Below are 13,694 nucleotides of genomic sequence, written 5' to 3' on the forward strand. Positions count from 1 at the left end.
TTCATATGCTAAAGTCTATCTCAACATCCAAATCAGGAAGGCATTATGGTGGCAGACAGACAAGTTATTGGCAGCAGATGGGTGCCCAAATGAACACCAGCAGCGACTCTGAGAGCTTGGTGGAGATACAAAACTCTGGGCACTACATTTGCAGCTGACGGGTACTATGAGAAAGAAGAGAGGTAGCTGTTATGGCTTCAAGTGTTTAAAAAACAGCCTTCATGGATCTTTAAGTGAGAAAGGGGAACATGCGTTACCACATCGTGTTTCCAAGACCTTTATATTTGTCGCAAAAACAATCCATATCTCACACATTTTAAAACAACTGTTACATCCTTATGGTGGGCTCTTTTCATGGTGGAGGGGCAGGCAGCACCCCAAATCATGAAGGTTACAACCCGATGAGACAGACTGACAAAGGCATGCAAATATAACCAATGGAATCCTCTAGTTAGATGAAAGGGGACAAATGTTACTCCCATAACCAGGACATGCTAGCAGACTCTGGAGGAAATACTGACACCTTACAGCTTAGCACATTGGGCCGCTGGCCATTTTTATCATGAATCAAAATGGAAATATTTTCTGTAGTTATTGCATTGTTACTGTGTTTGATGATCTTCTTGCAATACACACTGAGGACAGTGGAATTAATATTACCGTGTATACTACCGCATAACAAGACCAAGTTATCCTTCAGAAAAATTTGTATCGGTTTTACAGATAGAGAGCAGGAACTCAGGTAAAAATACAGAAAAACAAACTTAATGGAAAAATGGACATGGAAGAATATGCTTCACACTTAAGACACTTGCATCCAAAGAATCTGAAAGAAACCAGCTTTTTTTCCTGAACTTTTCCTAACCCCACTCCCCTTATTTAATTTTCTCCTCAGTAAGGAGTATATGAAGTTTTTGCACAATTTCTGTACAATTCCTGGAAAACACATATGCCCAACTGTTAGTAATTCATCAGCTATGTTATGTTTCAGACACAGATGCTGTACTATGTCTAGATGAAACACAAATTCGTTTCCTGTTAGCAAGTGGTCATCAACAGCCACCTACTTTGCACATTCAGCATATTTTAATTAAAATATTCAGTTTTAAAAACTTATTTGATTTTTCTCTCTCCAATCAAATATAGGACATCTGTTAATGTAAATGCATTTTGTTACATTTTGGTTTCTTTTATCACTTAACCAGTATAACAGTTCAACATAATAGTTACATTCAGGGTGTCTTCCTCGTGTTTCAGACCTTCAAGACCTGCACAAACCCCCAATACCTTCTTTATTCTAAGCATCCTTAAGAGAGATTTTGAAGTCCATAATGGTAAGCAGCACATAAACATCCACTTTAAAATCCAGATGCTTGTAGGTCTTGCTTATTTTACAGTGAGATTAATTATATGCCACTTCTTTCTGTTTCCTAACTAGCTTCCTCCTTTTCCTAGCCTTCAAATACACAACACATTTTATTAATTATACAACTACTGCCTTCTGCCTACTTATACCACTGACTTTTCAACAAACCGAGGGGAAAAGCAGATCAAACTCAATGCTATCCTTAAGAATCTTTGCTCACTAGTGACTTCTTACCCATGGAATTTGACATGAGAAGATCCAAGGCAATGGTAACTAAAGAACAAAATGTTACAATCAAGAGAAGGACAGCACAGACAGGATATTCCACCACAGATCTCACTGCAGTGTTGTCAGCTATCTGGTTCTCTCAGCACTTGGATGCTCTGCTTAATGCATTGTCATGGATGACCAAGGTTTCAAAGGTTTATTGTGTTTGGTTCAACTATCCTGAACAATCTTCAGCAATTATCCTGTCCTTAATGAGAGCCGAGTAGAATAACTTGTTGACATACCTGACCTAGCTTGGGTGCCAGAAGCAACATAGCTATGGCACTAGAAGCCCAGCAGAGACTATTCATTAATCCTACTTCTCAAGTGTGTTTAGCAGCCAAAACTGAACCCAGATAACTAGCTACCCTACTTAACTAGTTCCCCAGTTAACTAGCTTGAAGGAAGCCCCAGTTGTTACTACTGTGCAGATACATCCTTAATCATAGAGGCTAAGGCAATGGAAAGAGAGAATTTTGTGCATCCTTGAGGATCAATTGGTCATATACAGACTTTGGCTTATAATAGTTCCCTTTTATGTTATTGTTATTTGAAGTTCTCATCAAAATGCTTCAGCACTGGCCAGGGTGACTGTGTTCAATTAATCTTCACTGCTGTGCATGTCCTGCACTTAAAGGCAGATGAGTTGACTAAAGGTTCTTCAAACACACATGCTGAGGGCAGTTATAAAAGTCGGCTATAAAACAGCGAGATAAGGGCAAACATATCGGGAGTGTTCACTGTGGTACCTTCTCTACTTGCATCAAGGATAATCACAAAAAAAGAGTAAAGAACAGCAAAACCACAGCAGGCTTTTAGCAGGGCCATTTCATATTCAGATCCAATAATTTTAAATAAAATCACCACCACATTATCTTGCAGCAGAGAAAAGCAGCATGAAGGGCACAGGCAAGTGAAGAAAACTTCTTGATCTTAGCATCTGAATGCACTTATTGAGTATGTAAAATTGTTGGCATAGATCTCTTTGAAACCGTACAAATGCACAGTACAGCCATAGCTCAGTAAGACGGAGGTACTCTGTGTCCTCTCCTCTATGCGCATGCTGCTATGTACAGTATGAGTGTGTATTAATACACATGAAATTCAGGATCCTAAACTTTCCATTTGTACTGCAGGCCATCTCCTGCCCCATAGGGTGAATCCCATTGAATAACATTGAGTCCCTACAAAAATACATTCTTTTCCTCCTGTCCAGGTGGAATGGAAAGCCCCCAGAGTGAAAATCATGGTCTGGCCAGCTTCAGCAGAAGCATGATTTCACACCATGACTGCATGTGTATAGATACACACACATGTCCACACATTCATTCTGTACATATACAAAGGTACACATACATTTTTACATTCTTTGGTGGTAAAATAATAATTAAAAAAACCCAAACAAACCACAGGGTTGCACAGACTGTGCATGTTTGCTTAACAAATCTGCTTCAGGAAAATTTGGGTCGCTGTAACAGGAGTTATTTTGCCTCTTTAAGAACTGTTCCTTGCATTGACAAAATGCCATACATTTACAATGACTAAAACAGGGCAAAAGGAAAGCCAGCGTAAACACAGTTCACGTGACAGATAACTCGGAGAGAGGCCCCTCCTACCCACATCAACACACCACGAGAGAAGCAGCCATATGCTTTCACCTACAAGCACTCAAACGCTTCCTCAGCCACTGTCCCAATGTCGTGCTGAGCTGCGGCCCACCCTTCTTCTGCCCTGGCTGTGGGGTTTCGCTTTTTGTTGCTTATTAAAAATCGAACTATCAGAGGATGGGATGCTGGGAGCAGCAGAGGAGGCTGGCAGGTCAATGCCACACTGAAGGGTTGTCAGCCTGTGTGCTTCAGGTGAATGGTTCTTCTCGTCGCCACCTCTGGGATGTCAAACCTGCATCTCGGAGGTGCTGATGAGGCCCAGTGCTTTGGCTTCTTCTGGTGTCAGTCCGCTCTTTAGTGTCCTTCTCACTGGATGGCCATAAATTCCAAAAGCAGGAAAAACAAAACAAAGAAAATGCAAACAATTAGAAGCGATAATTACACAAGACTTTCCGCTGAAAAAAAGCCCTTGTTACCATGCAAGCTGAGTCAAATCAAAAGTTCCTATGTACTCAGGGCCTTGAGTTCAGAAATACCTATGCCAAATCCATGGGAGCATCAAGTACCCAACAACGCCAAAGAGTCTGGCAAAAAGACATTTGTCATTCACATTTAGCCTTTTAAGGAAAAATACCACAGCATTTAAAGATTTTTTTTTCTCTGAAATGTTATAATTTGATTTTCCGTACACAGAAAGTATCATCTGCCCTATTATTTTATAATTTTATAAAGATTTTTTAAAATAGCTTTTGGATCGTTATAGGGCTCAATTTAATTTATCAGTATGAAATCCTATGTGACCCTTTAAAGGTGTAAAAAAAAAACCCAAAAGGTTAAAAGATTAAAAACGTGACTATTTCATAGTCTATTCAAATCATTAAAACTCTTGTTTTCATACACAGTCCCTTTTCTTTTGTAGTGTTCTCCCATCCTAGCCTCATTTGTGTAATCTTTGCCATTAGTAGTCTGTGGCATTTTAGTTGAATTGAAATAATAAATCTAGGCCCAAATCTTGTTTCTGAATTTTCTATGAAGTGTTCTGAACAGTAGCCCCAACATAAAACTTTTAAAGTTTGTGATTGCCTTTTTTATTCAGGAACAAGTGACTATGTGACTGCACACACTGAGCATTAGTGTCCTCCTATTCTTTTTCTGGTGCCATAATTTTCAGGAGAATGGGCTTTAGTTCAAGATAAAAATGAGATGTTCACTCCACACCTTGATGTTCTTCAAGTACAAAATGCACATTCAGAAGTTTAAGCTGCATGCAAAGCATAAACAATGACTTTATGTTGAACAAAATATATCCAGAGCCCCAAAATAACAAAGTCTAGAGGAAATTCTTTGAAGTCTAGAGGAAACAATTGGAGACAGAGGTTAAGGACTTCTTGCATTGCTATCATCTAGCAAAATTAAGACTTCTAACTTATTAAGATATCCAGTCTATGTAACTGAAACTGCTTGGTCACATCCAATGGTCTAGGAGGAGTGAGAGGAGAGAATGGATCGATATAGAAAACAAGAGGATAAAAGAAAGGGGAAATATGGTGTAGTTGAACAGTTGATACCATGCAGGTAGGACAAATGTGATTTCTGTTTGATCGTCAAACCACTTTCATCAGTTACAGAGATTAATCAAATGAGCTGGGAGTGCCACGGGTGTAATTGTTCCTCCATTATAAAATCCTTACTTGAAAGTTTTTCTTCAAGGCTCTGTCCTTCCTCCTACAGTTTTTGCGTACTTATTAAACACCACTAAGGAGTCTGCGTGGCAGCCTCTTACGATATCCACTTTTTCCTATAACACCAATCAGCAACATCTTCCAAGTTCAACAATGCTTAGCTTAAAGCAATATAAAGTTACAAGGAACTGATAAAGCTACAATTAAGAAAGACTAAAAGGTACTACCAGAGAGCAATGCTTTGGTCTCGATGGTGCAGAATACCCAACATGGACTTTCAAGTTAGTCCTCATCACTAGCACCCTTTTATACTTTTCAGATTTGATATGCAAATGTCCACAGTGACAAATGTTAATTTCTAGACATAAACTAACAAATACTTTAGGATCTTAAGGTCTCATTGAATCACTCGGTGCTTATTTCTATATAAAAATGAAGTATATGTCAGGAGTGAAAGAACAAATACAAGAAAGCTGTAGAACATTTCTGTCTCATTAAAAGCAAAGACTTCCCTGTGCAGTTCACCTACTTCCCGTCTGTGCTGCCTCTCCCATGAACATGTTTTTTTTCTGTACCCTCTATAACATGCAGCCAAATGCAGACCATAACTAGCTTGGCTACCAAACAGTAGCATCATGTTAACGTAAACAAATACCAAAGATTTTCAGAAGAGCTTATCGGAGACCAGCCAAAAGTCTCTGTCACTAGACTCAAAGTTGGATTGGACATTGCTCCCTAAGAGAGTATTCATCCTCTGTGAACATGAATTACCCACAGCAGTTATACTGTTGAACCAAGGAAACTGTCAATCATTAGAGAAAAAACATGCATACAGGAGACCGAACTTTTACAGAATGGCTGTCGAGACAACATTACACCTTCCCATTGAAGGCAAAAGTGAACTGAGAAACTGAATGCAGAACAGATTTCCACACTTCAGACACTTTTGCAGAAATGTCAAACCAAATGTATAATCTGCTCTCACACATACCCCCAACTCCCTCAGACCATGATCACTCATATTTGCAAATTGAGCACAATAACCACTGTAAAACAAAGCAATTTTTCTTATCAGATGGTAAAATAGGAAGACTGAGGGAACAAGCAATTGTTATTCCTGTTTGTAAACAGTTGAGGTGCTCTGGTAACGCTGGTCATGTACTGGAATAAGCAAAATTCTGGTCTTATTTATGACAATGTAAATCTAGAGTAACATTCTTTTGGTCAATTCAATTACTACTGCACAAACAACTGGGGCTGAAACTCTGTCTAACAAGTGAAACGGAAACAGCTTCCACCAAGCAGAATACAGTTGCTTAAAATCCTCCCTTAGCCTGAGTTACAGGATTATTAGTTTAATAAGAAAAGCCAAATGGTTTTACAATAACATATAGGTCTCTTTGAAGAATATTACAGGATTTTATATTCAGAAGTCATAGGAGTTAAAATACCATGGTAGAAACCATCTTCATAGAAAAATAAGAACAAAACCCAAGGAGTCTTGTTTATATAAGCAAGATTTATATCTGAATCTCCAGACACCTACCTGTCAGACATACTAAGGATCTCCTGTATAACCCTCAGATGACTCAAAAAAAGAAATACTTTATGCACCATGTGACAAGTGCCCTGTTCTGGGTTTGCTGTATTACTCACACAATGGAGGCCAACCCTAAGTTTATATTTTTCGTGTCACTGCAGAACAAGTAGGAATGACAATACTCTATTAATTGCTGGGACATACGCAGCTGTAATTAAAAGAAACAATCTCTTTCCATCCCTCAGTTGTCTGTTCTAACTTAACTCTCTTATAATACAGGAGGAAGATAACTTGGATTTAAGACATTCCAGTGACCTAAGCTTTTAAGGCCAGCAGTTAGGAGAAAAGAGTTCCAAACAATGTAGGACTTTAGCAGTCATAAGCAGATTGTCATGAAAATAGTTAATAAAAAGCAAAGGTGTGAAGAATCTTTTCAGTGACAGAATGGTTGCCATAAACTGTGACAGCTGCTGACTGGTATAAACTAAGTGCGGGGAGCCAAATACTGCAGACTACTGTGACTGCCGGCAAGGTTAAAGCTGTCCACCATCAAGAGGGAACAGGAGGGTAACAGCTGACAGAATCATGGTCCAGACTCAAATAAATTAATTCTTGCACCTACAATGACATAGGCCAGTCTGATACAGATGAGTCCACTTGTAGTTTGAAGTATTTTGTACTTATGGAGATGAAAATGGTCTGATAAAGGGTCTCTTTATAGGAAGAGCATAACTAATATGTGCAAATTACTCACCGTACATATCTGCATCCGAAGAAACAGTGGATAGATGGGCTATCAGTAGTAAAACAAGTTCTTGCCCCACCAACCCTGCACTTGCTTGAGGACTATGGAGGCTTGTAGGTGGTGAAGCCAAGAGAAAGTTATTTACAGGAGCAGGGACTACTCTGGGAGGTGGGTGAACCTTGTCTGGACATGCTGTTAAAAAGCTTTCCTCAGATATTGTCTCTAATATTTCCTCATAAAGCACCTGGTAGGGTTCTTCTACCTTAGAGGGTCATGAACATTTTCAGTCATCAAAATTGAATGCAGAGAGATATTTTCCTTTCATGTGTTATAGGCACTGAAAAATTGCATTTCTCAAACTAGATCTTCACTCTCCCCTCTTCACTGAACTCTGTCGTGTCTCTAACTGGACTAGACATAATATCTTGGCTTGTAAAGCTTTTGGCCTGCTGCAGATCACATTAAGCTGAATTATGGAATGTATTTTGGAGGCAGTGACAATAAAAGTGAGACTTTCAAATGACCTTTAGGTTCTTTCAGCAATTTTTAAAACATTTGCTAAAGAAACATAACATGGAGAGAAAATAACTTTTACTCTTGTCACAAGCAAAGCCTGCTGAGATCCCACAACCAAGAAACAAAATGTTGTTTTTTCCGGGGTGAGAGGGCAAGATATTCTTTGTTAATCAGGAAATCTAGAATTTTACTCGATATCCTGGCAGAATACATTGTGCTTATGATGAACTCGATGCATTTGACTCGGCCTGTTGGGTCAAAATCTATACTGATACACAGCCCTCACAGTACACCGGGAATGTTTTACAAAAGAGTAATTCCCTAAGTGTGGCTTTGTCAGAGAATATAATTAATTGCAGGTTAGCTGTTTTTTGAAGAGCAAAGAGCATTCCTAATTTGCCATCCCCCATATATGTTTTTTTTAAAGATGCAATGAAAAGTAAGGATCAGTCTGGCTGGAGCCATTTATTCTTGCATTTGCAATGGCTTTTGGCGTGTGTGTCTATATGTGTATGGATGAATAACTTGAAATGCAGAACAGATTTGAGCATTCAAGAAGTCACAGAACTAGCGTCATTCCTATTACAAAAAGATATGTCAGCCACAAAACTTTATTTTGGTCCCAGCTGCAAAGGTAATGCAGCTGCTAGTGGCCGACTTGGAACACAGAAATCGCAGGTGGCTACAAATTACACAGCCAGGACATTAGGAAGGGCAGATTATAAGAGGCAATACAGGCCAGCTCCATCACCTCATTTCATTTTATGTATCTTCGTTTTATCTCCTGTTACTTATCCACACCTAGCTTGCATGCTCTGTCTATTTTCTCATATGTTTACATTTAATAAATTCTCTTGGACCAATGAGTGCAGCAATGGCAATTTTCAACTCAAAAGTTCAATCCAGATGGATGTGCTCATATTCTCTTATGTTATTCCTTTTCTGCATTTGTGTATCTTTTTTTCACTATCTCTAAATGTTATACTTACGTTTAATTATGCGTGTATCATTGCTTAGTACAAGTAGGCCTATCTAAACGCTTAATAAAGATACAAAAATATGATGTGTAGAGATTTTATCACAAGGATTTGTAGGTACATTTTTGAATTTTATCATGCACTTCCCTGAAGAAGTACAGCCAACTAAAATGCAGTCTTTGTCTGCATCAGCTGCAAGGAAAGCTCCAGGAAACAACATAATATTATGTATTATTATTGCCCTGCAGCTTTGCTTTGAGTCCTGTCAGCACTTCATAGATAGCAAAAGTTTCTCCTAACAAGAAATTCTGTAGTTCACAACTGTCTCCTGCTGTAACTTATGGTGGCTGTGACATAAAGAGCAGCCTAGCAGTAGAAAAGGACGAAGCAGCATTTTGTAAGGAAAGCTTAACTTGTGTTTCATCTCCAGGTGGCTTATGTTACAGAGAATAAAAAGTAACATGGCTTTAGAGAATCTGGGCTTCATGAAGCACACATTGTTTTTAAAGTAATATTTAACATGTAGTTTAAACTGTTAAAGTTGAATTAAGTAGGTTTCTGACTTCATGTATTTCACAGATCATCATTTACATCAGGGATGTCGAACTCATTTCACCAGGGGCCACATTAGTCTCGCAGTTGCCTTTAAAGAGCCGAATGTAATTTTGGGACTGTAGAAATGTAACTACTCCTACATATATACGGTCCTAAAATTACATTGGTCCCTTTGAAGGCAACCGCAAGGCTGATGTGGCCCCCAGGGAAAATGAATTAGACACCCCTGACTTATATAGTTCCAACAGTAAAACAGAAAAGAAAGACATAACTCCTTCCCTGAAAACGTTTCATGGCAACCCCCCCTAATTTTTAGGACTTCTGTGAATGCCACTGTAAAAAGTTACTACTAAAAGCAATCCTGCTGCCATCTCTCTTACCACTTCTCTCACTTAACCTCACCAGTCAGAAGTTTTTCCACTATTAACAGGTAAAGCAACATGACCATACAGCTTGCCAACACCTGAGTCTGCACATAAGCACTATATAACGCTTTCAAGAGCAGACTATACATTAACAATGCACAGGACAGAAAAAAAAAAAGGCAGGAAATGGGATATAGAAAGTAAGCCACCTAACACAAGTGTTTCAGGCATGCAGCCTTTTCATTCCATTTGAAGTTTTAAAATGACTTTAAGTCTATTTTAAAGTGATCTATTAATAGATAATAGACTTTCGCTAAAGGGGTAGCTCAGGCTTATGACCGCAGAGCTGCCTGTTGGAGAGTGATTCGGCAGAGGAGTGTGACCATGTTTGACCACCTGGTTCTGTGGAATGCAAATTAATTACATCCATTAGGAATCTGTGCTGGGAAATAAAACAGTAAAAGGCATGATCTCTACAAGCCCATTGGACTAAAAATAGCTATGATCAAAACAATCTTGTAATTACGCTAATCAGGTGGTGTTATTCTGCCTAGAGTAAGCCATACACACACACATGTCTATATATATATATATATATATATATATATATATATAGACATAGTGCTGGGACAAGATAAATTCAAAGCAGCTTTGTGTGAAAGACTTTTGTTCATTGTCTAAGTGAGACTTCCCTCCAAATGCTCTTGACACTTTCATTCCAGCGTAGTCAAATCTCTGCCTTAGCAGATCCTTGTGTTAAAACTCCTTGGTGGCAGCAGAGGGCTCTCTTTGGCAGCTGTGGTATTGCGATGCTCTTCTGGAAAGCCACACATGAGATCGCTGTTGTTACTGAATGCCTGTTGCAAGGCGACTTGAAAAGCAACCCTGTACGTCCCTGTCTTTTCTTGTTGTCACATGAAGCGCCTTCCATAAGAAGTCTGTGATCTTGTCAGTCAGTAACTCACTGGTGCTGCTTTCTCATTCAGATGCTGAAAATAATCATCATCTCTCAGGAAGGAAGGATGATTTAAGTAAGGAGTATATTACTGAGCGGAGATAAATTTGAAAGCCACTTTAATATGGAAATAATATAATAATAATATTGCTATCTTCAGAATATGCCAACTGAAATGAAAATAGAGGGTAATGCAGATGAATTCACTGATGCAGCGAATGGCAAACCGGCAAAAGTGAAAAGAACTATTTATATCTCTTGTAATATGTGCATAAATGAAGTAAAGTTATTTTTTTTTCTACAGAACTACAGTTGAAAAAGTACAAAAAGTGTATCCCATAACAAATGTATTTATATAGAAACTGTCAATATCAATATTCTGTGACTTGGGAACTTTAACAGCTTTATTTCTGACATCTCATGCTCTTTTTCAGCTGCTCATGTCCTGCAAGTTTCTCCCAGATTACCTCCAGCTAGTTCTTTCCCACAATAAAGAAAGTGCCATATGGCTAATAAGGGATGGACAGAGAAATTCCAGCACTTGTAAATCCTTGTCTAGCAGCCCATGGAAAGCTGCAGAGCAGTCCCTCTGTTTGGCTCTCCCTGTGCTGGGGACAGAGCAGGATGCTGCGGTGATGATTCTGCCTGCACTGCAGGATCCTGATGGGACACAGGCGTCACCCACCTGCGAGCAGGATTCACTCTTTGCTACCAGCAAAATCTGAGCTGTGGCTACCTCTTCCTCCACAGAGCAGCATGTCTGGGCGGGCATTTAATCCCATGAGGTGACAGCCACTCTAAAATCACTAAGGACAGCCCACCATAGCAGCAGTTTTCTCCTTGTACCTACGTCATGTCGTCTGTGCTTGGGTAATATAACATAGCATGTGAATGTGTAGTGTTCAACATCGCTGTCTTCTCCCTGCGTACTGAAATAAACAGGGATAAAAGATACGTGCTTTTGTAAACATCCCATATTCAATTTTGACTTCCCAGATCAATGCAATGACTTTTAGATTCCACACTATCTCTAAATACTGGTAGTGGAATCCAATGCAAAGCTAAGGAATATACTTAATGGTGCAGGCTGTGTTAATTTTATATCTGACTTTCCTTATATAATAAAGACAAAGCTGTTTCAAGCAGGAAGTTTGAAGATGGGAACCCCAAACCAAATAGTGAATATCAGAATAAAATTAATTCTAGAAAGGACTCATAGATTCCTCTAAAACAGTGACTGGAAAATTAATTTAAGACTCTTTTACAAGCAATTTTTTTACTGGATTTTAAAACAAGGCTTTCAAAAACCCTTTTGTTTTGAAGGCTACGTGATGTAAAACTGTACAGAGTGATGACACTGTCACTTTCACAATGTTAAGACCAGGTAAACAGTCCTGAACAAAACCTGAGATACGAAAGATACGGTTTGCAACTCATGGAGACCGCCAACAAAACACGTAGGTACTACACGTTTGAACAGTTAAAAGCAGAATGTGTACTCCTGTCTGTCAAGATCAGTTATTTTAAAAAAAAGCCATAAAAATGAATGCAATGCACATTCTAAAGCAGAAACTGAACACTCATAAATAAATACGCACCTACTTAGAAACTGTATTAATATAAACAGTAACAATTATTTCATCAATTACAACTGACAAAACTGAAAATATGGAACCAGATATTCAGCCTCATGCTTCAAATACACTGATTTACAACTATTAAAACCCATTATGAGTCCCTCAGGTTACTGAAGTAATCCCACCTCTCCTGGCCTCTGGCAGGGTTGAGATACGGGACCACACAGGTCTCACCCTGGTCAGGTCCATCAATTTCTATGGCTTACTGTGGTCAACTGTATTTATTATTCATTCATTAACTATCATTAATAATCATTATTTACTGTTTGCATTTTTACTTATTGTAGATCATGGAGTTCTGTCATGTTTGCAAAGATCTTACCACCCTAAGGATGAAAGAATGTGTTACTTAAAAGGCATCCAAAAGACACTAGCTATCTTGGCATCTAATGGAGATAACCTTCCCGCTGCCAGAGTTTTAAGTGGTTTATCTCACGTTCTGTTTTCACTCAGTAATTAGATTTTTATTAACTGGATATTGACCTTCTGAAGGCTCAGTGCTTTGTGTGAAGACAGACAGACTTTGATACTGAATACCACTGGTGATACGTTTACTTTTTGTAAAAGCAAAGAATTTTTGCTAAATGTGCATCACTAACCAGATTACTCTGTCCTCTTCTCTCAACTCCTGATAGGATCCAGTGACTCAAATCCTAAATAATTAATTGCAAATTCTAAGTGAAGTTGCTTACTTTTATACAGGCTTTCTTCTTGTAAGGTTTTCACTTTTTTAAAAGCATAATTTCCATTAACTCCTGCTTTTAGTCAGGCTATAAATACCAGAAGAACAGTCTTCCTCCTGGTATTTTGGCACTTCTGTATCTTTTCATAGCCAGAAAAAGTGGAGAGACGTGAAAATGAAAAATAATGAAAAAAAAAGCCCAAAGAAAAGAAGAAAAAGTTAACTGAAGCACCCTATGAATACCAAACAAAAATTCCACAGCTTTGGAATCAAGTAGTCTCCCATCTAGTATTTTTTTTGTTTACAAACATGTTTATTCCAAAGCAGCACTGCACATGTTACTAAAACTCGCCTAAAGCTTGTCTCCAAGCCTGGGGCTTTGGCAGAGCTCTTTCCCACATTTTGGCACCTAACGTCAGTGTGCTAATTCCCATTTCGCTTTTACTGAAGGTGGAATCTAGTATGAAATACCTGACCTGGGATGTTTTGTAGTTAAGCTTAATCCACTGGCCCTGAGCTTATTTGTCTAGGATTCAGATAATCTTGATTTAATTTCTATCTTCTTCACAGTCCACTCGTATGAGTCTGACAGATTAGCTGAGTGGTGCCTCAGACCCATTTCTGCATAGTGACTATAGTTTTACTCCCTGCAAGTCACTATGCAAATAAATCAATAAACCCTTATGAGATGTTTCCATATCTCAGGGGTCAGTCACAGGGTATATCATTAGCCTAACATGTGATTCCAAACCCTAATAAAAGAACAAGGCATTATCATGTCTTTCTCTTTTTTAAACACC

The 13,694-nt window shown here is 38.7% G+C and overlaps 1 protein-coding gene across 1 annotated transcript in view; it reads right to left on the bottom strand.

The window, feature by feature from the left end:
- Nucleotides 1-3,526: 3,526 nt before the first annotated feature.
- Nucleotides 3,527-13,694, bottom strand: part of FHOD3 (formin homology 2 domain containing 3) — a gene marked incomplete at both ends in the record, with an annotated part of 379,512 nt that continues 369,344 nt past the window's right edge. The window contains one exon of the mRNA XM_080340636.1: nt 3,527-3,609. Coding sequence (XP_080196762.1) covers nt 3,527-3,609 — 83 coding nt within the window. The remainder of the gene's footprint in view (nt 3,610-13,694) is intronic.

This window comes from Nesoenas mayeri (genome assembly GCF_963082525.1).
Source record: "Nesoenas mayeri genome assembly, chromosome: 2".
Taxonomy (NCBI): Eukaryota; Metazoa; Chordata; class Aves; order Columbiformes; family Columbidae; genus Nesoenas; species Nesoenas mayeri.